The sequence below is a fragment of the Balaenoptera musculus genome, chromosome 16 (assembly GCF_009873245.2).
Source record: "Balaenoptera musculus isolate JJ_BM4_2016_0621 chromosome 16, mBalMus1.pri.v3, whole genome shotgun sequence".
NCBI classification, from domain to species: Eukaryota; Metazoa; Chordata; class Mammalia; order Artiodactyla; family Balaenopteridae; genus Balaenoptera; species Balaenoptera musculus.
The window spans coordinates 25,515,043-25,540,732 of record NC_045800.1 but is presented as its reverse complement, the minus strand read 5'-3'; the positions used below and the strand labels follow the sequence as shown (position 1 = coordinate 25,540,732).

The 25,690-nt window shown below is 50.3% G+C and overlaps 1 protein-coding gene across 11 annotated transcripts in view; it reads right to left on the bottom strand.

Annotated features, from left to right (window-relative positions):
- Positions 1-25,690, bottom strand: part of SH3PXD2A (SH3 and PX domains 2A) — a 243,790-nt gene that overhangs the window by 130,671 nt on the left and 87,429 nt on the right. For 6 of the 11 annotated variants that reach the window (XM_036828694.1, XM_036828695.1, XM_036828693.1 and 3 more), the window contains 2 exons: positions 23,494-23,569; positions 14,373-14,465 (listed from right to left, as the gene is read on the bottom strand). In XM_036828694.1, the coding sequence (XP_036684589.1) occupies positions 14,373-14,465; positions 23,494-23,569 (169 nt within the window). Of the gene's footprint in view, positions 1-14,372; positions 14,466-23,493; positions 23,570-25,690 lie in introns of those variants that run through there. The other 5 variants (XM_036828700.1, XM_036828698.1, XM_036828701.1 and 2 more) reach the window with 3 other exon arrangements.

Here is a 25,690-nt window from a genome sequence, read left to right as displayed (position 1 = left end):
CAAGGACACAGGTGCTCCCACCCCTCTCCTTTCAGTGCAGCCCAGAGAGCCTGGGGCATCACAGGGACTCGCCTAAGGTACAGGGAGACCACAGGAGGCCCCGAGGCCCACAGGCCGCATGGCGCAGAGGCCTTGTTCTCCACGAACAGACACTCCTGCCCATCTAATTGGATCTGAGGACAAAAAGGAAAGGGGAGTGTATCCGGCTCCCAGGGCTGCCATAGCAAATGACCACCAACTTGGTGGCTCAAAACAACAGAAATTTATTCTCTCCCAGTTCTGAGGCCAGAAATCTGAAATCAAAGTGTCAGCAGGCCATGCCGCAGCTGAAGGCTCTAGGGAACAATCCTTCCTTGACTCTTCCAGCTTCTGGCAGCTCTCGGCATTCCTAGGCTTGCAGCAGCATCACTCCAATCTCTGCCTCTGCCTTCACACGCCCCCCACCCCATCCCCCAGCCTGTGTCGCAAATCTCCCTCTGCCTTTCTTGTGTAAGGACATCTGTCTTTGGGTTGGGTGCCCACCCTAAATTCACGATGACCTCATGTCACAATCCTTAACTTAATTACATCTGCAAAAACGCTTTTTCCAAATAAGGTCATATTCACAGGTTGCAGGGGTTAGGATGTGGACATATCTTTTTGGGGCCACTCTTCAACCCACTACAGAGGTTATGGGAGAGTCCACAGGGCTGACCAGACACCTGAGAGAGTCTTGGATCCCTAACTGGATTGCAATCACCCTGAAGGGAAGGGATGACTTTCTACACTCCCTTCAGCCCTGGCAATACGTGGCATGGAGCTGGGTGTAATGAATGTGGGTGTTGCCTGATTCCCTCGGGAGGGATGGGGCAGTGTCTGGAGAGAGTGGGTCAAGGGTCTCTGGAGCCCAAGATGAGAGAGACAAGCTGTGAGGATCTGAAAGCTGAGTGAATGGGGGAGAGGGGTCCTCTCTGGCTCTGCAGGCTGATGTGGCACCCAGGGAAGAAGAGACAAATTTCCCAAAGCAATGAAAGGAAAGAAGATGGGAGGGTTACTAGAGGGACCCCCCCCACCCTACCCAAACCGACATGTATGCTATGGGCTGAATGTTTGTGCCCCTCAAAATTCATGTTGAAACCCTAATGCCCACTGTGATGGTAATTAGGAGGTAGAGCCTTTGGGAGGTGATCAGGTCATGAGGGTGGGGCTCTCATGAATGGGATTAATGCTCTTATAAAAGGGGCCCCACAGAGCTAGCCCCTCTGACATGTGAGGATACAGCGAGAAGTTGGCAACCTGGAAGAGGGCCCTCACCTGACCACGCTGGCAAACCTGATCTCAGACTTCCAGCCTCCAGAACTGTGAGAAATACATTTCTGTTGTTTATAAGCTACCCAGGCTGTGGTATTTTGTGACAGCAGCCTGAACGGACTAAGACAGGGTGACATGACACAGGCAATGCCTGTGGGGAGGAAAAAGGAATAATTAATCTTCTACTCCCCCAGCTCTCTGCAGGCTTACAACCTGGCGTGGGTCCTTGTGTGAAGTGGGTCAGGCCAGCAAACGAACCCTGTGTTCGACTGCCCGGATTGGGTGCCTCAGACTGTTGCGGTGATGACAGATTGATGAAGACAGACGCTCTTACATGAAGAGCCTTGGGCATAGGAGGACCAAGAGAACCTAATGCATGAACCTGCTCATGGCTGTTCCTTCACCATGAAAAGCAAAAACAAACGTCCCTCCTTCATTTTCATCCCTTTAAATTCAGAGTGGCTGATAGCAAACCCCAACTCCAGGAGTAACCCCAGTAGGCAGGGACCCAAGTTGCTCCACTGAGAATCATCCTGGGACTTCTGATGGTTTAGAGCATGCAGCTACCTGAAGGGTACACTCTGGACCCTCAGAATACCCCCCTCAAAAAACAACCACCCAACCTCACAGCCCACTTCTCTGATGCCTCAGGTTATAGAGTCAGAATTTAGTTTCTTTGATGTAAGATTTTGGTTAAGGTGTAGAAACTTCTCCCCGGAGAATGACAGGGAGACTTGTTAATCATTCAGACCTGAGTATGAACGAGCGTCAGCTCTTCACTGGACAGCAGGGTCTGGTTAGGGGACAGAGCACAGAGGCCTTGAGGGAAGGTAACATGACGGGCGGAAAGGAGAAGAATGGAGAAACAAAGTCAGCCTTCGCTGGCTTCCCAGTTTCCTGCAAGCTGGTCCTGCCCTCCATGTTCAGCTGTCTCCTGACTGCGGCTTGGGGGCAGGCCCCTGCTTGTCTCTCCAGAGCTGCCCCTGAAGCCAGTATGCCACCTCTGCCCTAATGCAGCCTGGGGACAGCAGGCCACCGGCTCACCTGCTTTCAGCCTCTGATGTGGCTGAGATGGCATCTCCACTATCTGTGGCCTTGTGCCTGGCTCAGACTGCACTCTGCCACCCAATCCTGCTTCTCACCTGCTACACCTGGCCTTGCTTGCGCTTGACCTGGACCAGTAGAGACAAGGGACCATTTGGGCTGGGGGAAGGCTGGGGTGAAGCCCAGATGCTGAGGCTGGAAACAGTAGGCACATGCAGGTTCTGGAAGGACATGGTCCCGATGGGGAAGGTCCACAGCCCAGGGCGTCCTGACTCCATGCCCTGAGTTCTGGCTGCCACGAATCTCTCTCTTCCAAATACATGCCAAGGCCCCGCCTTGGCTTAGAGTCTAGCATGGTAAGCATTTGTGGGTTTTGCCGGTCAGCATTTGTATTACAGTATCCGAATTTTCTTTTGAGGAACAATCCCCCCTTCATTCTTAGTCTGTATGATTTTAGGAGGGCTCATCTTACCCCAGACTCCTGGAGTTACCAGTCAGTATAGTCCAGCCATGGGCATGTGACCCAAGTTGGTCCAGTGAGAATCAGTTTGGGACTTTTGGTGGAACCACCAGAAAGAGAAGTGGTCTTTCTACAGGGCCTGCTAACTCATAAACTGTGAGCCCCAACTTGCTAGGAAGCATCTTTGCACATTCCCATCACCATTTGGGGAAAGCCTATCTGAGAATGAAGTCACCAGAGAGGAAAGCAAAGCTGAGAACTAGAGAGACATATGACTTGGTCACCTAGATCCAGCCATGCCTGAAACCATTATCCCTGAAGTTTTCAGTTATGTGAGTCAATAAATTTCCTCTTTTTTCTTAAACCAGATCGAGATGGGTCTAGTCTTTGTCACAAGAGGCTCCTGACTAGTAAGTATATCTAGTTCTGCCATTTACTATTGTGTGATATGAGACAAGTCACAACGTATTGAATCTCAGTTTCCTCAAACTGCAAAATGGGCACAGTATTACCTAACTCAAAGGATTATCATGAGGAGTCAGTGAACAGGTGTGTAAAAGCATTTAACACAGAGCCCAGCCCATAATAAATGTTGAACAAATGGAATCTCTTATGAGCTGACAACTCTAGGTCAAGTAGGTGGGGTGGGATGGGGGCGGGGACACAACCTGGCCCAGCCCACCTCCTCATGGGGCACATGGGGTCCAGGCACTGTGGTGCTCCTTGTATACCCTTCCACCTGGCTTCCCCACCCAAGGCCAGATACTAACTCCCTTCAGCCTGCGGAACCTTTCCTGATTCAAACCCTGCCCCCTAAACACACGTCTCTCACACAGTTCCCATTTCTCCTCTTCCTCCATCTGCCCAATTCAAAGAGGAGAGGGACACAATGGAGTCAGGATTACTCACTCCATCCGCCCACCTTGGGGCACTCTGGGATGACTCACACAGGTGCGGCTCCCCCTCGGCACTCTCCGCCCCCTGCCCCACACACTCCGGGAAACAGACTTACAAAAATCCACTGGGGTTTCGCCATCAACTGAAACCTTAACCCTCTTGCAGCCACAGCATGCTTACAGTAAGAACTGGCACACCTAGAAGGAAAAAGTCATCTCCCAAGTTCTGGTTTGGAAGTTCCCATACCCAGTGCAGGCCAGGCTTAAGGGAACAAAATCTTTTCATTCCCCCATCCTTAGTGGGACCAGGGGGGATTTATGGGTGTCTGCCAGGACTCCCCTGGTGGCACAGTGGTTAAGAGTCCGCCTGCCAATGCAGGGGACACGGGTTCGAGCCCTGGTCCAGGAAGACCCCACATGCCACGAAATAACTAAGCTCGTGTACCACAACTACTGAACCTGCGCTCTAGAGCCCAAGAGCCACAACTCCTGAGCCCACGCACTGCAACTACTGAAGCCCGCGTGTCTAGAGCCTATGCTCCGCAACAAGAGAAGCCACTGCAATGAGAAGCCTGCACACCGCAATGAAGAGTAGCCCCCGCTCGCCACATCTAGAGAAAGCCTGCACACAGCAACGAAGACCCAACGCAGCCAAACAAACAAATAAATAAACGTGGGTGTCTGCCAGAAATAAAGCAACAAGCCCTGGCATATCAGAGGTTTTAATACATCTTTACTGAACCAGATAGAATTGAAGGCTTTTTGAATGGCCTTACAGAGCTATGGGACCAGAACAATTTTTTCTTTATTTTCTAAAAAAACACTTTGGTGGGGGGGAATATAATATACATACAGAAAAGTGCACATGCATATGTAAAACTCAATGAATTTCACAAACTGAACTCACCTATGTTACCAGCACCCAGGCCAAGAAACGGAGCATTGCCTACACCACAGAAGACCTTCGCTGCACAGATTTTAAGTGGGGGTGGTTCTCTGAAGCTCCATAACTATCTTATTCTCATGACATTTTGTGCTGGTATGGATGTGAAATCTCTAGACTGACTGGGTGATATCTATTGCAGAGAGGGGACACTAACACATTTATTGATTTTAGTGATATTTACTTTTATTTAAAAATACGTGCTTAGTGAATGTAGATCCCTGGAATGAGGACCCTTTTTTTGTGAAATGTGAACACACACGTTCGATTTTTAACTGTCATTAATTAGACAAGGAACAAATGGTTACCTACAAGGTTAGCTGTGGGAAGAACAGTGGAAACAGAAACAAACCCCCTGAATTTGCTGACTTGTTCTCCCTTGTGCTGGAGAATGCCCAGGGTTGGTCTCATCCCTGACATAGACTGGAGATATTTCATTAGCTATAAGATCTTACTTTAGGGCAGTCCAGGTCTTATGAATTGCCTGTAAGGTAGCCAGCACCTAGGGATTTCCAATGATATCAAATCCGAGAAGGATGTTGGCCATGATGGCACTGTGGGTTGGCGGGCAATGAAAGCTGTCCCAGCCTGACTCTGGGAGGTAGAGAGAACACCACAGTTGACCTCCAAGGTGGTCCTTAGCCTCAGGGAAGGAAGAGGCTTTGTATTAAATATAACAGTACTTAAAGTGGCCACGCTGAGGACAAATGTCACTTGGGTACCACTGGGGCTCCTTAGGGCACGGGCTGTGGCCTCATTCAGAGCTGAGCTTTGACAGGGCTGAGCACACCCTTGAAGGTGCTTGGGAAACCCATGTAATACCTACTCTAATGGTGGGACAGGTGGCAAAGGCCGAGGGCACTGGCCTTCCCAACCGCCATCACGTTAGTCAGGTTTTACCTTTCAGCTGTGTTTTTCTTTTCTTGGTCTGGCAGGAAGGTTAAAAAAAAAATCAAATCTAGGACTGGTGAGCTGCCAGAAGCAGGATCAGAGTATGGGTTGTAGAGCTGAGAGGCCCCAGGTCTTTAAAACCTCTGTGTCCTGGGCACCTTAAACTGCCTGAACATCAGGCTTCTCATATGGCAAATGGGATCACAGGGCTGGGATGTGGATTAGAAACAGCACCTGAGACAAACACAGCACACAGTGCTGGGCACACGGGAGATGAGTGACACAAGATGCCTGCTGTTACAGAGAAGGATGAGGACAAATCACTTGATGTTTGGCCATTGTCCATAAATTTGTATGGTGACCTTGAATTTGTCTGATTTCCAATCCTTCCCCCACCCCTGCTCCTAGTCCATTTTCCACCCAGCAGCCCAAATATTTTTAAAATGAAGGCTTTCCTGGGACTTCCCTGGCGGTCCAATGGTTAGGACTCTGTGCTTTCACTGCCAGCGGCATGGGTTTGATCCCTGGTTGGGGAACTAAGTAAGATCCCACAAGTGGCGAGGTGTGGCCTAAAAAAAAAAAGGAAAGAAAGAAAGAAAGAAACCTTTCCTTAAACCCTTCAGTGACTTCCCAGCACTGAGAAGAAAACCTAAACTCCTTACCGTGACCCAGCAGGATCTGACTCATGCCTCCCTCTCCATCTCATCTCATCTCATCAGGCCAGCACCAGGCATGCTGGGCTTCAGTTAGCACCTTCCCACCTTGGGGCCTGCGTGCATGCCTCCCTCTCTACTGGGACACTGTTCCCGATGCCCTTTTCATGGCTAATGCCTTCCATCCTTCGGGTCACCTCATCGGGGAGGCCTTGGCGGACCACTATGTCTCCCTCTCCCAGGCCTTGATTGTTTCCCTCCTAGATTTCACTGTGATTTGTAATGACCTCTTTATATGAGATCTTATATCTTATATGATGTCTCCTTCACTACGATATCTTTAGGGCCCAGCATAAGGACGGGCAGGCCATGGCCCCTGGTTGACGTCTGCTGAATGGATAAGTGTGAGTGTGTGTGTTGACACACCCTTGCTCCAGACTGTCTTATTTTTACACATGCCTATCCCTGAGGGAACTACACAAACGTGGCTCACCACGCAAACACTGGGGCCTGCTACACCAGACCAGGGCTGCAGCGGGGATGGACTCACCCTCCAGGACCCAGACAGAGCGGGGCCAGAGAGTGTGGTTAACTCAGAGCCCAGCATCAGGGCCAGGCTGTCCCCACTCCGTGTGGGTGTGGCGGGCATGGTGAGCAGTGGCTCAGCCCCATCCCTGTGGGAGCCTGGGAATAAAGGGCCCTATTCAGCCCTTGCAGCCTCAGCTCCATCCCCGCCAGGGGAGGCTGCCCTCAGGAAAGGGGACGGTGGGGGTGGGACGCTGGGCAGTGCTTCCCGCCAGGCTCTCCCTGGGGCGTGACCCACAGCAGGGACGGATGATTTGTGGGGGAGGGGCAGCCAAGGGTACAGGGCCTCCGGGGCTCGAAGAGACACAACAGGAAGGCCCAGCCAGATGAGGAGGCTCTGGGGCAGGCAGGGGCAGTCCTGGTTCAGGGGGTGAGGCTGAAAGGCCCAGTTCACTGTCGATGCTCTGAAGCAGAGGAAAATCCCCAGGATGCAGAAGCCCATTGGAAAACTGCCCCATAATCACAGGCCTGGCCACGCCAGCCAGAGGGGCGCTTGCCTGGCTCTCTCGGGGTAGACACTGTTCCCCAAAGCCTGCTTTTCTTGAGCTTTGGCTCTGTTGGTAGAACTGAGCCCAGACAATCAACTCTCTTCAGCAACTTCCTACCAGTATTTTCCATGATTCCACCCACTCCTGCAAGGGAGGTGAGAATGATATAAATAATAGATCACATTCATTGAGTACTTGGTGTGTGCAAGCACTGTGCTATGTATTGATACTTTATATTTATTCTGTTATTTGATCTTCACAACAACCTATGATATGGGTACCTGGGTACTACTGTTACTCCAATTTTACAGATAGGTAAACTGAAGGTCAGAAAAGTTGAGCAACCTGCCCAAGGTCACACAGCCAGTAAGTGGTAGAGCTGAGATTGGATGTGCCATGTTCTCTGTCTTTGGCGGTCTGAAAGTGCCTGGCCTCTTAATTCTTTTGCTATGTTCCTTTCTTTGTGTGTACCTTTCCCCAGGCGGTACATCTCAACCCTCCCCTCACCCCATAAACAAGGTCAGCATGCATCCTTCACTCACTCGCTAATCATTCAGCTCTCCCCAGTGCCTGTGCTGAACTGGGGGCTGAAATGTGATGGTGAACAGTACAGACATGGCCCCTGCCCTCAAGAGGACACGGTCTGGGTTGGCACTGTGCCGCGGTGTGATCGGTTACGATGGGGACACACAGGAGGGAGACAGGCCTGAAAAGTGGTAGGAATGAGCCAGGCTAAGGGAAGGGGAAAGAATGTTCCAGGAGGAGGGAAGAGCCTGAGCGAAGGTCCAGAGATAAAAGAAGCCAGCTAGAGTAAGGTCAGTGTGGCTGGAGGGGTGTGCGTGTGTGTGTGTGTATATAAGTGTGTTGGGAAGTTATGAGGCGCTCGAACAGACAGTGGGTAACAGGGGTTCAATCACATGGACCACACAGCATAACAGAGCCATTAACATTATACATTTCAGAAACACATGTTCCTGAACCTTAAACGCCAAGGACCACAGTTTTTACCTGGGGAGACACAGGCACCTTCAGACCCTTCTGAAGTCCTTCTCTCTCAAGTTTGAACCCCAAGCGGGGCACACTTGGGCCTGGTCACTGGTCAGGAATGCACAGCACAAGCTCAAAACTGTGTTCTCACCAGTGTCTACACCTACCACAATCCAAATGGATCCTGGGGGTAAAACCAGGAGACCCTGGAGGTCATTGTGTCCAGCCCCCTCACTTTCTGAGGTCGAGGCTGAGCTCAGAGAGGACCATGTTTTGCTCAACTTTGCACAGCAAGTTAGCAGCCAGGATGGGACTCAGCAGGACTTGGGCTGGCAGCCTAGTTCTGAGGTGGACTTTGCAGCTTCTGCACTTACGAGTTACATTCCCCAGGGTCCCCAACTCAGCTGTTTTTCTTACTTCCAATTTCTACCCCAATCCTAACCCAACAAGAGCTGCCACCACTGACACCGTCTCACAGAACTGAGGACTCAAAGGAGCCTGTGGTAGTCTGCCTCCAAGGTGGTCCCTGGTGACTCTGGCCTCCTGCTCCTCACGCTTTACATAGTTCCCTCCCATACCGGATAGGGCTGACCTGGGGAGCCAGTAGGATATTTTGGAAATGATGGTGTTGACTTCCAAGACTAGGTTAGAAAAGATATCGCAGCTTCCTTCTTGATCTTCCTCTGGGGTCACTCACACTGTGGAAAGCCAGCTGCTGAGTTGTAAGGACACTTAAGCAACCCTATGGAGAGGCCCACTTAGGAAGGAACTGAGGCCTCCTGCCAACAGCCAGCACAAATCTGCAAGCCACGTAAGTGAGCCATCTTGCCAGTGGATCCCCCAGCCCCAGTCAAGTCTTTAGATGACATTGACTACAATGTCACAAGAGATCCCAGCTCAAAACCATGCACCTAAGCCATTCCTGAATTCCTGGCCCAAAGAAACTGTGTGAGATAATGAACATTTACTGTTGTTTTAAGCTGCTAAATTGGGGGGGGCCAGCAATAGGTGACTGATACAGGGCCCAGCAGAGCTCTTGAGAGAACGAGGGCCCCTGGGTTACCTGAATCAGAGATATGTGGGGTACTGACTACAAATGCAGATTCCTGGGATTTACCCAGACCCCCTGAATTAGACAGAAGGGTGAGAGTCTGCATATTTAATAAAGTTCCCCCAAGTGAATCTCATGTACCTTTTAGGCTTAGAAGTACTGAGCGAATCTAACTTACTTTACAGATCTAAAGAAGCTCAGAGAGCTGGTGGTTCGAGCCTTATCACACATCCAAGCTGAGGCAGGCCGGGGCCTAGAATTAGTACCGGATTCCTGGTTCATTGCTCTTTCTACTTATTTCCTCCTTTGACCATTTCAGTTTGCTTTTTTGAGAAGTGTAGGCTTTGTTTTCTGTTTTTTCATTTATGTTAAAAACATGCACAAAGCAAAATGCTATACAATCAATCGTTTGTCTGCTGAAGAGCTTGCTTTGCCTGGGAAGAACTTTTCAGCACCACCCAAAATGTGGGCCTAACGCTAAAAGGAGTAGGGGTACTAGGTCATGCAGAGGGGCTGGTGCTGCTATAGAACACTGTGCCAGAAAAAGCACCTTTGGGACTTCCCTGGTGGCGCAGTGGTTAAGAATCCGCCTGCCACTGCAGGGTACACGGGTTCCATCCCTGGTCCGGGAAGATCCCACATGCCGAGGAGCAACTAAGCCCATGCACCACAACTACTGAGCCTGCGCTCTAGAACTCGCGTGCCACAGCTACTGAGCCCGCGCCTAAAGCCCGTGCTCCGCAACAAGAGAAGCCACAGCAATGAGAAGCACGCACACTACAACGAAGAGTAGCCCCGGCTCGCTGCAACTAGAGAAAGCCTGCGTGCAGCAACAAAGACCCAATACAGCCATAAATAAATAAATAAATTAAATAAATTTATAAAAAAAGAAAAGGCACCTATTCTGCTTACCTAGATGCCTCAGCTCCAGGCTTTTTTCCCAGGCAAACAAAACTCAGTGTGTACAAGGCAGAGACAATGAACAAAGACATGATGGAAGTCTACCTTAACCCCTGCCAAACTGTCACCCCAGTGGGTGAGAATGATAATCTCACTTTCATTTGCATAGCACTTTGGTGCTTAGAAAGAACTCGTGCACAATCTTATTGAATTACCTTTGCAGATGGCAAGATAGGTAGCACTGAGACCCATTCAGTCATTCACTTGGCACATTTGTTGAACAGCTACTATATGCCAGGTAACACACTAGGCACAGGGGGTATATGGATTTGTTTCTTTACTTAATAAACACTTATATATGTTTACTATGAGCCAGGCACTGGTTTAAGCACTTTACAAATCTTAACTCACTTAATCCTCACAACCGCCCAACAAAGCAGATATCATTCTTCTTCCCATTCAACAAGGGCACTGAAGCACCAGAGAGGTTAAGTAACTTTCCCAAGACCAAACAGCTAGTATGGGGCAATATGGGGATTGGAACCGAGGCAATCTGGCCCTAGACTCTACCCTCTTAACCAAGATAAAATAAGACATGGTTCCCGCTCTTCAAAAACTCCAGTTTTCAAAATCTCCATGACCACAGAGGAAGAAACTGAAGCTCAGAGCTATCTTCTGACTCTCCCCAAGTCACACACTCCTGGGACTAAAGGCAGTGTTACTTTGCTTCATTGAATGTGTCTGTTCGCAAAAAAAAATTTAGCAGAAGATGGGTGCCAGGGCAGCGAATGTGGGCATTTCTAGAGCCCAGAAAGAGAGAGGAGGCCCAGCAGTAAGTCTGAAGTATCCCGAGACACCCAAGCAGACAAACAAGGCTCGTTCACTGACCAGGCCATTGTGATTTGTGACGGTCTACTGCCAGGCAGTATTCATGCCTCCAGATATTTGGGGGCAGTGTTATTTATAGACCACATTTCTATTTATATTTTCATTGAATTCCTGCTCACCCTAGCTAGATTTCCCTCCCTCCCAGAACCTAGAGAGGAGAGGATAAGAACTCTTTTTCACCAAGTGTGTTAGGGCAAAGGTGAAGGTCAAAGCCTTGGCTGTGTGTGCAGCCTTTCAGCAGGAGCCCTTCACGGGGAAGCGTTCAAGACAAGGGGGCTTTCTACACTTTCCAAAGGAAATGGGGGTTGGGGGAGGACACAAAGCTGGCCTTATACAGAGGCAGCCACATTCTGCCAACACGGTGGGATTTGAGGTGGGCCTAGAAGACCTCTTTTCCCCTAAAATGTTTTCCCTTTTGCATATTTCATCATTAGGCATTTATTCCTTTGGTCTTAATAGTATTATATGACAAAATGTTGGGACTGTGTGTGAGAAAACCTAGACAGTATCAAGTCCAGTCCTTGTGTTTCACAGGTGGGGAAACTCAGGCTCACTGAGGGGCTAGGACCTGTCCTCATGGGGGGATCTGAATGAATAAGACATGGTTCCTGCTCTTCAAAAACTCCAGTTTTCAAAGTCCCCATGATCAGGGAGGAAGAAACTGAAGCTCAGAGGTATTTTCTGACTTTCCCCAAGTCACACACTGCTGGGACTAAAGCCAGGTCTGATTCCTTTCTGAATAAATGGAAATCTATTACCATACACAGGAGACCATCCCAATGTTGGTAGACCTGTCGGGCACAGCAAAAGAAACTGGGGACAGTAAAACAGGCTCAGAATTCCTCTCTTACCTGGTCTTAGGAACGAACAAGTAAAACCACATGACGTTTCCTAAGGTTCTATTTGGTGCCCCAAATGAAAACTTCCTGGTTTTAGGGTCACACAGAGAAATAAAGGTAAAGTGGGACTTCTGTCTTATTTTTAGTCCCTTGTTGAACTGTGGTTTAGGAAACAGTATCTGTGATGATTGTCACTGCATGGTTAGTTTATAAATTTGTGTTTACAAAGCCAGCTGGCAAAAGTCATTCCTTTTGGGCACTATGCCTGCAATTCCAGCATCTATCATGAGGTGGCAGGTTAAAGTTGAGTAGGTTAAGTGAAAGGCAACTGAGAAAATACTGTCATCTAGATAAGACCTTTACTGCCAGAACATGACACTTTAGTAAAAGGACAACATTGACCAACCTCTAATTGACATAGTAAAAAAACCATAACATGAAACTTGAAACAAAGTTTAAAGAAATGCAAACACTCTGGTGCGGGTGGCATACCCCTGCTAGCCTGAGTCTTCATCTATAAAGTGTGGTTGCTGTCATTAAAAGAGATTACTATAAGCACATGAAACCCTTTGCACAATATCTGGCTAAAGTATGTACTTAATAAGTGTAGCTATAATCCCTAAGTAGGAATCTTCTTTCATTTATAACTGTTTAATCTGTTAAAAGTTCCAAGCCTCACACACAGTTCCTCAGGAAGCTGTTTGCAACTTTTCCCCTGTAGCCAATTTAACAATAAGGTACCTCTGGACCACTCAGCTCACGTGTGAACTCTTTTTCTAAAGCAAGTCTTTCTATTGAAAGAGAAGGGCTCTGACAACACAGGTCTTACTTAAGGCATCTTCACCAATTACCAGCTATTAAAGTTGGTAATAATCTGTTAAAGTTACCAGATCAGAAAAAAGAAGCTGAGAAGTAGAAAATCTTGCCAATCAGAGAAGGCACCAAATTACCAGTCACTGGCTTGTCTCAACTCTCTTCCTTTGGCTTGTTCTGAAACTTAGGTCTGCAATAATTGTTTTATACAGAAGAGCAAAAGATACTACTTTAAAATCTCAGTTTATTTGTCTTTACCTTTTTGCCGGAGGCTCCTTAAAAGAGACCCAAGGCTTTTCCCCTCCTAACACTACAACACAACTGGACACACAGACTTTAGACACACTCATGCCATGTTAACTTCAAAACCAGCAGTGGTTCCTAGGCCAGTTTCTCTCATCTCCAGACTTTTGAAACAACAAGCTTAGCAATCACCTTGGCCCCAAACTTCATTCTGTCTTGGAAGGGAGGGGAGAGTGTTCTGACTTACAGCTGCCGATGGAGTGCGGCTGGGGCCTGAGCAACCTCCTGGTTAGGCTGGTGACGGGGGATAGAGGGCTGTCCTGTGACTCCCCGCCCCCCCCACCCCCACCCCCGCCAACCCAAAACAGGCAGGCAACTCAGGTGTGTGTAGGGATGTGAGACCAACGAACCGGCCCTCACACGTTACCTGTGGGAAGCCTCATCTCCCATGCATCTCTGCTTTAGGTCAGAAACTGACTTACCGACGCAGGTTCAGTGGTTTATATTATGTGAACGGCCTGAACGTAATCAAACACTCAGGAAGTGCTGAACGCAATCAGCCGGCCTACCGAAGGGCTTCACTGGACCTTAAAACGGTGCTTCTCAAGCTTTCCTGCACATACAAATCACCTGTGCATGTCATTAAAATGCAGACTGTAACTTAGTGGGTCTGAGGTGGGGGCCAAGACTCTATTTCTAACAAGCTCTCAGACGATGCTTGTGCTGATGATCTGTGAGCTACATTTTGAGCAGCAGACCTTGAAATGCACAAGACTGCCTGCAAGACCTCACTCTTGGAAAGGAGCCCAGAGAGACAGCTCCCCCTTTTGTGTCGAGCCCTGCACTAAGACTCACCAGATCACCATCAAGTATTGAGTGCTTGCTGTGTGCTTCACAGATAACGTTTCATTTGATGCTCTCAACAGCCCTGGGGGTATTGCACAGATGAGGGTCACGATGGACGTGCAGAGATGCTGAGTAAGGGTGGCCTTGGGTCACACGGCTAGGCTACTGAGAGGTTGAGGTGGGATCAAACTCTAAGGCCTCCAGTGTTGAAATGCAACACTTAACTGCCTTCGTCATGGAAAAAGCAGAGTTTCGGACAATTAGCACCCAGGTGTGAACCCAGAGGTGTTTGAGCCCAAAGCCCCTGTTTGGAACCACCATGCTCTGGGGCTGGTAGAGCTGAGTCACACAGCTTCCTTTGGCAGTGCAGCTTTAGAAATTCTCCCTGAGATCTGCCCCGTTCGTTCTCACTAAGGGGAAATCCGGCCCTTGGGCTCTGGCCTGCGGGGAAACAGGAGCGTAGCCTTTCCCCTGACTCCCTGCCCCTGAAGGGTAGAGAGGGCCTGTGCTGCCAGCTCTGCCTTCGGAAGGTGCATTCAGGTGAGCAGACTCTACCTTCAGGCCGTGCCAGTCCCTCAGGCCCACTGTGGTCTGGAGGATGGTGGCCTGGCGTCCTGGGGCCTCCTCGGTGGATGTCAGTTCTTGGAGCTGTGGAGGTGAAGGGGGAGGGGTGTTTTCAGGGCTCACAGCAACTGTACTGCTTGAAGCCAGGCGGCCTCTGGATGAATGGTGCATCAGTTCATATGGGCCTGGGGCATCTCCAAGAGTCAGCTCAGTTCCCGCCAGGGAAGAGCTCTGGCTTGGGGCTCTGTCCTTGGGCTGGGTCCAGTTGGGGTGACCTTGGAGAGCAGTGGAGCGGTCAGGCCAGGGACACTGTAGAGATTTGCCACCAGCGCCCCTTACCTCCTAAGAAGGGGGGCCCCGAGCTCCGTCTCAATGGACCTCAGTGTTCTTCCTGCGCCACCACTACCCCTGCCACCCCTCCTACCCGCCTGGACCCAGAAGCCAGAGCGCCTAGTGCCCGCAGGCTCCTGGGGAGGGCGGCTGGTGGCGGGACTCCCCACCACAAAGCATCTTTCATATGTGCCAAAGGCTTCAGCTACCTCAGGGAGGAGGGAGGAAGTTTCCTTTCACCCCAAGGGTGAAGTCCAAGGCTGGAGTTGGGGGAGAGGTCCTGGGAAAACTGGGTCTGCATCTCGAGCCGGGCTGCCCCCAACAGAACCTGGGCATTGTCATTCTCAACCCCTCCCTCACCCCCAGCTCCAATCCATCAGTGAGGCCTCCTGGCTGTTCCTCTAAAATACATCTCAGATCTAGTTCCCTCCACACCATTGCCCAGCCCGGGTCAAGCCACCCTCCTCTCTTGCCATGCCCTGTCCAGCCTCCATGGGTCTCCCTGCCCCATGCTTGCTCCCTTTCCCTACCAGTCTATCCCACAAGCTCAGCTGAGGGATCCTTTAGAAACAGAAATCCGATCACGGGGCCTCAGCCTAAAACCTTCAGAAACCTCTCACCACACCTAGGACAAGTCCTCACCCCTCAGCTTGGCCCTTGACAATGGCACAGCCTGGTCCTGTGTGGCAGCCATGCTGAAAGCTCACACAGCCTCATCGACCAGGCTTCTCAAGGTGCCCCCAGGGGCCCAGTCCCTGCTTCCTTCTCCCAGCTGCCCTCTTGCTGTCTCACCTCTATCACACCTGAGCTCAGGTAACTGACCTGACAGTCATCTACACCTGAGTGTGAATTTACTGACAGTGCCACTCCCGGGGCACACCTGAGTGCCCGCTAAGCAGGAGTGAAAGGATTTGACCCTTGAAAAAGGATGTTTGGGCATCAGGTAAGCAAACAATTTATTTCCAGGGGAGAGAGGGTAGGGGAGATCAGGAATGTCACAGAGACTTGAAATCACTGGCCTCTGGTGACTTTGCCAACATGCAAGAAGATCCCTGGTTGCTCTATCGAACTTCTAGTTTAACGTATGCAATGCTGTGCCACAGTGACTAGCAAGAGTTATGCTAGAATCCAGCATTCTGGCTCCCCATCCAGGGCACATTTTTCTGCACATTAAATTAGGCAGACTGACTGAGACCATGAAAAGAACACACTTCTGCTTAGATCAGAGGCTTCTTGTGGAAGATACCCCAGGATACACTTCATTTGGGGCTGAGGGTTTGGGGTGGGCGTGCAGGTGGCTGATTCCCTTCTAGAATTATCTCTGGACAATGAAGACACAGCATGTGGTAACGAAGTGACCTGACTCTTTCCCTGGTCTTGAACTCTGGGGATGACACGGGGGAAGGACTAGGGGGCCTGATCCACACGGACTTGCAAAAGTAAAAGGGGCCCTTGTGTGGCTGCCTCCAGCAAAGCTCCTTATTCCCAGCGAGACCTGGCAGCTCTGGAGCCGAGAGCTGCAAAGCTCGTGACCCTGCTCTGTTACCACAGCATCGGGTCCAGGGACGCTCAGCTTCCTCCCATCTTTCAGCCCCAATCAACCATCTGGATCATCAGCCCTTCAGACACAATTTCCTTGCAGCTTCGCAAGTTACCACAGGGAAGGAAGGAGCAGCAGGAAGTGCATCAGGGCTGAACCGTGGAGCAGCCTCAGCACAGAGAGGGCGGGCAGGCACAGGGCAGCGCAACGGAAACCCACGTGTCCTGCAGCCGAGCCACCAGGCTTGCAGCACTGGCGCCTCTCCCTTTGCAGTTCACACAGCGCGTTGCAGGCATAACACGCTTGGACCACCGTCCCAAACCATGATTAACCCATTTGGTAGACGAGGAAACCGACCCCGGACGCCTGTGACTGGGCTGAGTGGCACAGCTTACACACGCGTGTGGAGCCGTCTCTTTGCCACAGAAGACATGCTTTGGAGTTCCTTGGTTCCACAGCTCCTGTCTGCCCGGCTCGCTGTGGCCCCTCATCCCCTACACTCCCCACCTGCTTCACACACTTCTTGCTGTTCTTAAACATCCATGCTCGGTCACACTTAGCTTGCTGGCTCCTCAGCCTGGCACCCCGAGCGCTGATCTGCCCACGCCTGGCTCAGTTCAGGTGTCACCTCTGTAAAGCGGCCTTTTGGGACCCCCTAATCTCAGATGCCCCAGCCACATGACCTGGCTATTTTTCCTTCTGGCACTTAGCACTATTGGAAATTGCTTACTTGTTCGTTTGCTTCCTGACTCCCCCACTGGAAGGTGAACTTCCTGAGAAGAGTGGCCCAGTTTACCTTGTTCTCAGCTACATCACCAGTGCCTACAGCTGGTCCTGGGGTGTAGTAGGTGCTCAGTTAATACCTGTGGCAGGCACGAACACATGCAGCTCTTCCATGTAGCGTTCGGATGCCAAGAACAGGCCCTGGGAACCACCCGCCCCAGATTACAGAGTGAGAGAATGATTTGGGGAGGGGTGGGCAGTAATTACAGCAAGAGAAGACCCAGCACTTCCAGAGGAGGTTACAGGCAAGTTGCTTTTAAAACAGCACACGGTACCTCTCAGGCCTATAATCTTGTTGATCTTTTGAAAACCCTGGCGTTACCAACAGACCCTATTTTTTCTCTTTCATCACGTAGGTTTGCCTTTTCTTGCCATCCCAGGTCATCAGTGGGGCTCAGAAACCTCTCGGGTCCTCTCCCTTGGGGACTGTAGCACTTGTCAGCATCTCTGAGCCACTGATTCCCTTACAGCCTCCCAGGCACTTTGGGGAGGGCTTTCTCAGGCTGACGCCTGGTGGGGACAAGCAGAACTGCCTACAGCCCAGGGAGACGGCCAGCTCTCCCCGGCGCCATGGACCAGCTCTAGCTAAAGACATCCCTCCCCCACTGCTTCCTTCTGTGCTGGAACAAACACCGGATCTGCTGCACAGGGCTCTGGGGGGCAGAGAAAGGAAGGACCTGGAGACCGTGCTTGCAATTCACCCAGCACCCTCCTGCGCTGGGGCTCCAGACTGCCTCTTCACTAAGGGGCTGGTATGTAAACCGGTGAGCTGGTACCAAAGAATGAAGCATGCTTGCTTTCTAAAAATACACCCCTCTAAGCTTGTGAGGTCACGAGGCTGCCTGCACGCTGGCAGCACCTCTTTGATTAAGGTGATAGGTTCACTTTTCTTCCTAAGCAATCTAGCTTCTCCATGCCTCACCAACCCAGGAGTATGTATACCTGTGGGTGGGACTGACTGCTATTAGGCTGAAGGGGCTTTCTGGAAGCTCAGAGGCCAAGTACCAGTCAGCAGAGAGACACAGATTGCTTGTGAGTGGTGGGAGACCTCGCGCAGCCTTTGCCAAGTGAGTTCACCTCTTTCTGCTCCGCTGCCTGGCTTCTGAAGCCCTTTGGTCCCTGGTCGCAGTGGTTTGCTTTTTACATCAGCAGCTACACACTCTTCTTCACTCTGTAATGACCATTTCCTCCCAGGGAGCCTCCTTGGGCTGGCAAAGTCAAGATATACAGGAAATCTACTCCAATCCCAGGATGGGCAACAGGAGATGGATTTTCCATAACAGTCTTCTAAAACAAGGCAGAAAGTTCCATGTAAACAGTAGGCTGCCTTGAGAGGCTGCTGACCCCATCATGCTTGGCCCAGTGTCCTAAAGACTTCACTTCTGTCCACCTCTCCCCAAAGCAGGAGACCCCAAAAAGCACCAGATACACTTGTTGTAAGACAAGTCTCTCTGGCTCTCTTGCATTTCTGCATGTCTTGTCAACAAAGCACTAACCGCCTTTTGTTCTGGATTATCTTTTCAAAGGTGTTTGTATAGCAAACAGCTTTAGAAGACAGAGGCAGGGAGCTTCTTGCTCTGGAGCAAACAGCAGGTTTGCATAGAGCCTTGGGAGACTGGGATAGTCTCTCTCCAGAGCAAATGGGGTAGGTTTGCTTACCGCCCATTATAAAAGATGTGGGCTCCTTAAGATCTGGTTCCTCTCCTATATTGCAACCCATTGCAGGTTGCAGGCATTGCTCTGGGCCCATGGGGTCATGCCCTATGGGACTTGGAGGCAATACTCATGCTGCTTGCTGTGCCATCATGAAGTCTTTTGTCTTTGACCCAGGAGTCTCGCGTTTTCAGCTGGCATCCACGAAACTGGAGTAAGCTAACTTAACTGGCTTACAAATAGGGTAAAATCTCAGATCTTTCCCAGTTGGTGGACTAGCTGTGCTCCCACTGGGGTCAACACCACTGCCCAATCTCTGAGCTCCAGGTCTGCCCTGTTTCCAGCAAACTCAGAAGAAGCCCCAAATTATGAAAATATACATAAACCAAAAAAAGAATTACTTAAAAAAAAAAAGAATGCTCTACTTTGCAAAAGGACTTCTCATGTACCTCTTTAAAAAAGAATAGCATTTAGGACACCTAAAAGATGATGTGATTTGTCCCAAAGAGCAAAATTTCACGGAAGTTTTCAGGAATAAGCCTTAATGTAAAACAAGGTTCACCCCTGCTTTTCTGTTGGAGGTGGGAATGCCAAGAGGTCAGGCCTGGGAGTGGAACTTCTCAGGGACTATTGTCAAACCACCGTCTCCTTCCTAAAGACCAGCTGGCATCCTTGCTTACTGGCCCTCTCTACCTCCTTACAATGAAATTCAATTACTTGGGTCTGTAATTGTAGTTAACTGAGTTGTGCCAACATCAATTTCCTGGGTTTGATAATGTACGGTTGCTACATAAGGTATCACCACCGGGGGAAGCTGGGCAATGGGTACACAGCTCAGTGGCTACATGATGGTGGAAAGTGATTTGACCTGTCTTTAAATTGGGAATAATGCCACCTACCCTGTACTTTGGTAGTGGAATTGGAGGGGAGGAATATAGAGTTTTGCTGCCTAGGAGTTTTGCAGCATCCTATGAATCTATAATTATTTCAAAGTAAAGTTTAAAAAAATACTGTGACTTAAATAACCAATCTTTTTAGATTCATAATTAAATGAAGACAGTCAGGACTCTGTCAGATGAGCAAGCGCATAACCATGTGAGCCTCAGATTCCCTCTCTTCTCTCAATTCCTCTGCTTTCTCTGTCATTTCCACCAGCTAAACGTCCATGAGCTCTCAACCAGGAGCCTGCAGCCAGGTGAGCCAAAGCAAAGCAGCTGGTCTAATGCTCCAAAGACACCCCCAGAAACCCATGCCCGGGCAGCAGAAATGCACATCATGTCCTGTCACCTCCAAAGCTAAAAACTGAGGTCCCTCTGGAGACAACAGGCGCTCTCCGCTTCCTCCCCTTCGGTTTCCCTTGCTCGGCAATTCCAGGCCAGGCAAAGGGCTGGCAGAGCTGTTCCTGAGGCTGGCTGCTAACCTCCCCGGGTTGCAGGAGCAAAGGCTGCTGGATTACCTCAGTGCCTTTGAGCTCTCTGAGGTTCTGCCAAAGTCCTTGCTGCCAGGGCTTAGCCTGGGGGAATCAGCAGGTGCCTGCAGACAGCCTCTCCAAAGGCAGGGAGGTGGAAACAGAGACTCAAGCTGGTGTTAGGTAATACAGTATACCTGTAGGTGCCCTGTCTGGAGCCCCTTACCATTGACGCTCCCACCCCACGCTCTGTGGGTGTTGGCCACTAAGGGCTCACAGCTGCCCCTTCTCCAGGGACACGCCCTCAGGAGCACCTACCCATATTTCACACTTCTGGGAGAGGGGGCTGCTTACAGATCATACTGCTATGGGGAGTATAAAAGTTGTCCCCTAAGACGGGACAACTCTGTGGTGCCGTCCGCCCTCCAGAGCTCCTCATGGGGTCAGGCTGAGGCCAGACTTAGCTGAACCCACATCTCGGTCCAGTGTCTTCCCCTTCCCTGTGCTGCGTCCCTCACTGCCCTAGGATGTTCACTGGAGAGCAGCCCTCGAAAGTCAACTTGCCTAAGAATCCTCGTCTCAGGCTCTGCTTTTCGGAACCTGACCTAAGACAGGTAACATTCATCACTGCCCTTCTCTGAAACCCTCCCCTCCTGGGGGAGCCCCTTCGATTCAGGGTTGTGGGGTGGCTTGGGAACCCTCATGCCCACTCAGCCCTTGCTTGCTTGGCTCTGCTTATATTGGATTGTTTTTCTTCAGTATTTTTCCTTCTTGTCCAAGCTAAGGACTAAAGTATGAAAGGGTTTGGTATTTCCTAGTGGGTGAGGGGAAAGCCAGGAACAGGGCCTGGGAGTCTCAGGGTAGGATTCCAAATGGCCAGCAATGTCCATTCTGAAGTCTTGGAGAGCAAGTGAGCAAAAGGGAAGCTTTGGATAGAGAGCCCCACTGAAGGAAGGGGAGAAACCCAGAAAAGCAGGGGAGAAGGAAACCTCCTTTAGGATGGGACTGGAGGGGGGGCAGTCCTCTAGACAATATCACCCACTATGCACAATATCACATCTCTATGGGGGCAGGGTCCTGTGCCTTTTCCCAGGAGTTAGGGATGGCAGGGTGGGGCGGCACTTTCTTTATTAACACCTGCCATTTATTGAGCTTCTACTATGGGACAGGCACTGTGCAAAGCATTTTACATGAACTCTTTTAATCCCCACCACAATCCTAGAAGAGGAAACTGAAGTTCAGAGAGGTCTCAGTCCTGCCTCATGAAGCAGATATGTTTTCATCCTTATTTTCCAGATGAGAAAACTGAGGCACACAGAAGGCAATACAATTGGTAACCAACAGAGTCAGAGTTTCCGGGGTGAAGCCATACAGTCTGACTCTTGTGACTTTGGACTGTGGTAGCAGCAGGACATGAGCCTTGCACTTCACCCCACCCAACCCCACCCATCTTTCAAGGTCAGCTCCAGGTCCCCCTCATTCAGGAGGCTTTTGCTGCCTTGGGCTCACAATGAGCTCCTTCTCCATCAAAATTGGAATTTCACAGTGGTAGAGAGGGTCACATCTTGCCTTAAGAGCTTCTCTGATTAGGGAGTAGGTCTTGTCTCTCTCACTAGCCCGAGGGTTCCTTTAGATGAAGGAAACAAATCTAGATCTCCCTGGACTCTCCAGGCCACCACAGTCCCTGGCCCCGGGCACTTATTCCTGGGCCTGGCACAGGCTGAGCCCCTCATAAACACCCGCTGAGTGAATGATAGTGAGGCAGTCTCTCCCTGGAGCGCTGGCCACGAATGGGGGAAAAGCTGGTTCTTTTAGAGCAACAGGCAGCCTTCACACCCCGAGGCCAAGTCCACCCGGCACCAGGGCCAGGCACTGGCGTCCTTGGCTCTCGGACACTTGTGTCCACAGCATCCTAGCTGGGCTCCCGGGTCCTTGGTGGAGGACCATCTGGACTGTACTGGAGCAACATCTAAGGTCATTACAAACCTGGGTGTTGGTCGTTCCAAATTCCCTTGAGACTCAGCAGAAAGCCAGGCAGGGGTGCAAAAGTCCCCCACGTTAACTCCTAGGCCAGGAACAGAGAGGCAGTCCTCGGCCTCCATGGAAGGGGTCCAGGGCCGAGATTCCCTTCACCCTCACTGACTCATTCTGGTCTTATCTAAACTGAAGGATTTAGAAGTTCTTTGTAGCTAAATTGATTCTCTCCAACTTTAGCATAAGACTCGGAGGGCAGGCGGCAATGCCTTCTCTTGTCTTTCACTGTTTTTGAGGATGGGGGTGCACGAGGAGTACCTTTTGGAGAAGAACCACTCTCTGGGGGGGCTGCCCGTAGGTAGGTTTGCAAGTCAACAAGCAGGTACTAACCACGCGCTGGCTGCATGCCAGGGATTAATGAGATGCAGACCTGCTTCTTGCGATGGTCCCACTGATAGCTGACATCCGGGGAGGTCCAAGCCCAGCAGGAATGGAGGGTGAAGACCACCGTGAGGGAAGGTCCCCTGGGAACCAGCCCAACTCACTAGCCTGGGGAAAGGTAGGGGATGCGGAGACCCAGGAAGCAGCACCACCCACGTGGCTCAGGGCAAAGAGCCCAGTTTGGAGCAGGAGACCAAGTTCACACCTCGGCTCTGCCACTTTTATGGGCAGTTACTTAACATCTCTGAACCTCAACATCTTTATCCCTCAAGCAGAAATCATAATGCATGCCTCAGTGTGGAGATTTGTATACGATTACAAATTAAAAAGCACTTTGTAAGCTATAAATTCCAACACCGATTGAAGACATCACAGTAATAGCAGGTTATGACACACCTGAGAAGATTCCCTCTAGATTACACAACATAATCAATTGCCTTAAACATGTTCCAAAATGGTGTGATGGTTAATGGCCTTTATGACCAGACAGACCCGGGTTCAAATCCTAACTCTGCCAACTCACAGGCCGTGTTACCTAAACTGTCAGAGCCTCAGCTGGATAATGGTGCCAGGAGGACTCGAGCAGGTTGAGGGGGAAGTGTGCTTGATTTAAGGTTACCTGTGATTACAACGGTAGCCAGTGGAAGGAGTTCAGCCTGCAGTTTTTCATCCTTTCATAGGAGAACTTGATCTCTCCATGCTTTTTGTAAAAAGGAAACCAAAGTCCCAGAGCCTGAGAAACTCCTCCTAAGTTACACGGCCCGGGGTGAGCAGAGGTGACCCTGGAGTGGTGGGAGAGGCCCCTGTGAAGACAATGGCCTTCAAAATCAGGGGCTTCCGATCCACTGGGAGTTGTTAACATGCAGATTGCTAGGCCCACCTGGCCCAGAATTTCTGGTGTAGTAGTCAGCCTTTTCTTGGCCTACAGAATGTCCCTCTTCAGGGTGTCCCCCATCCCATTAGTGAGGCCATGAAAAGCTTACCTGGGAGGAAGGGGATGATTCTCTGCTTGGGGTCCTTCTGGCCACCTTCGATGGGAAACTTATCCAAAAGCTGCATCTGAGGAGCCAGACAGAGGAACAGGATTCAGAAGACTGGAGCGGCCCTCAGTGTCCCTTCCCCACTCCGCTCCACTGCTCCAGGGCCCCACTGTCCTCACACGGATGAGCGACGCCTCAAATCCCTCATTTCACAGACAATTAACAGACCACATGAGGCATGAGTGGGAGGATGCCAGAGCTCTCTACGCATCAAAGGGGGAGTCTGAACAATCTCAAGGAGGCCTGAGGGTGTAGAGGGAGGTGTCCAGAGATGACCCGGAGTGAGGCCAGGGTAGGGACCGGCAAGATTTCAGGCCAGGCTGCAGGTGGGGTTTCCAGAGACTTCTCCGGACCCAGTTGTTTTCATACGTCATATGCTGGGTGAGCCCTTCAGTCACCCGCCATCCTAATCCCTCCCGGGGCCAGGATGGGGAAGGCCCCCCCTGATGCTTCAGACAGACCACCCACCTTCCAGAACCGCTCTGCGGAAACAGACCCAGATGTTATTTTAATTGCAAAACCAAATCCAGCCCATTGCCCCCACTGCTGGAAGACCCCCTCCTCCGTTTCCTACCTTCCCACCCTGAGATTGCTGCTGTTTTTCCAGGGACAGACCCATTGGAAGAGTTTCCAGGGTTCTGGAAGAACAGCTGTTTTTTTCTTCTGCTATTCTGGGCTGAAATTCTGTATAAACTGGAAAAACACACAGGAGACAGGATGGACGAAGCCACAGCCCCTGTGCGTGTGTGGGGTTAGTCTGCCTTCCAAGGAGTGGGCGGGCAGGAGGTGAAGCGGAATGGAGAGTGGGATCTAGCCCCGCGGACCCAGCTGTGTGACCCTGGGCCGGGCTGCAAGCTTTCTCAGTTGGGCTTCAGGCGCCTCATCAGTAAAATGAGGAAGATCCGTCACATGACATCTGCAGTCCATTCCTTCTTCTGAATATTACTTAATACTAATTGAGCGTCTACATAGAGCACTAAGAAAAGAGCAGTACAGAGAAGAGACGAAGTCCCTGCCCTCAGGGAGTTTACGTTCTAGTTGCGGGGAGACACACAGTAAACAAATATGTACTGTGTTGGGGGGATACATGCTATGAAGAAAAATGAAGTAGGATAAGGTGGTGGGGCAGAACAGGAAGGAACAGTTATTTTATATAGAGTGGTGTGGAAGGCCTCACAAATCAATGGCAATTCAGCAGAGACCGGCAGGAGGTGAGGAAGCGAGCCACAGTGGAGGGGGAGAATGTTCCAGGCAGGGGAAGGGCCAGTGGAGTGGAGGCTGGAGTTGAGTGAGCAGGGGCTGGGGTATAGGCAATGAGATCCAGGTGGGGCCCGAGTCATGGAGAGGATGGCTCGAGCTACAGTGAAGTGACTGGGCCACAGCGAGGAAGCAGGGAGACCAGTCAGGGGCCTATTTATTGGCTTGGACCAAAGTGCTGCCTTGGAGGTGGTGAAATGTGGTCCTACGCTAGATTTGACACGTGTAGTGTATGTACGTGTCCACACGTGTGCATATTCCCATCTACCCACCCACTCACCCAGCTCTACAGCATGATTTTAGGATCCTCTCTTGCACAATCAAGATCCAACATACACAAGCTATTTACAGCCCACACGTGAAGGGCGGGTCATTGTCAGATTCCATTCAAAACAAGACAGTGACTGCACTGTTATTAACTTTCACTTCCCTGAACACAGTCTAAGATTTAACAAAAGCTGGCTCATGAGTTTTCAAACCCCAATGTTATAAGTCCACCTCTCCAACCTTTAATAATTGCCTGCCACGTGTAAATATGGACAATGGGCCATAACACTATAAACCTGTACTTAGGATTTTTTTTAATCAATATATTTTCAAATAAATTCTACATGGAGTAGAACTCTTATTTTCTCCTCTCCCCATTTTCCTCACCCATATTCTATTTTGTAAATTTTATTTCTATATTACATAAGTAATTGATGTTCATTGAGGGGAAAAGCTAGAAATTACAGAAGCAGTAGGTGGTCAAAAAGAGAGCAAGAATCACTCATAATCCTTCCCCCTGAAAAAGAAGCATTAATATTTGGGATATATATCCTTTCCAGATGTTCTTACATGCATGTAGATAAAATAAGCTCATCAAGTACTCTCATTACAGTGT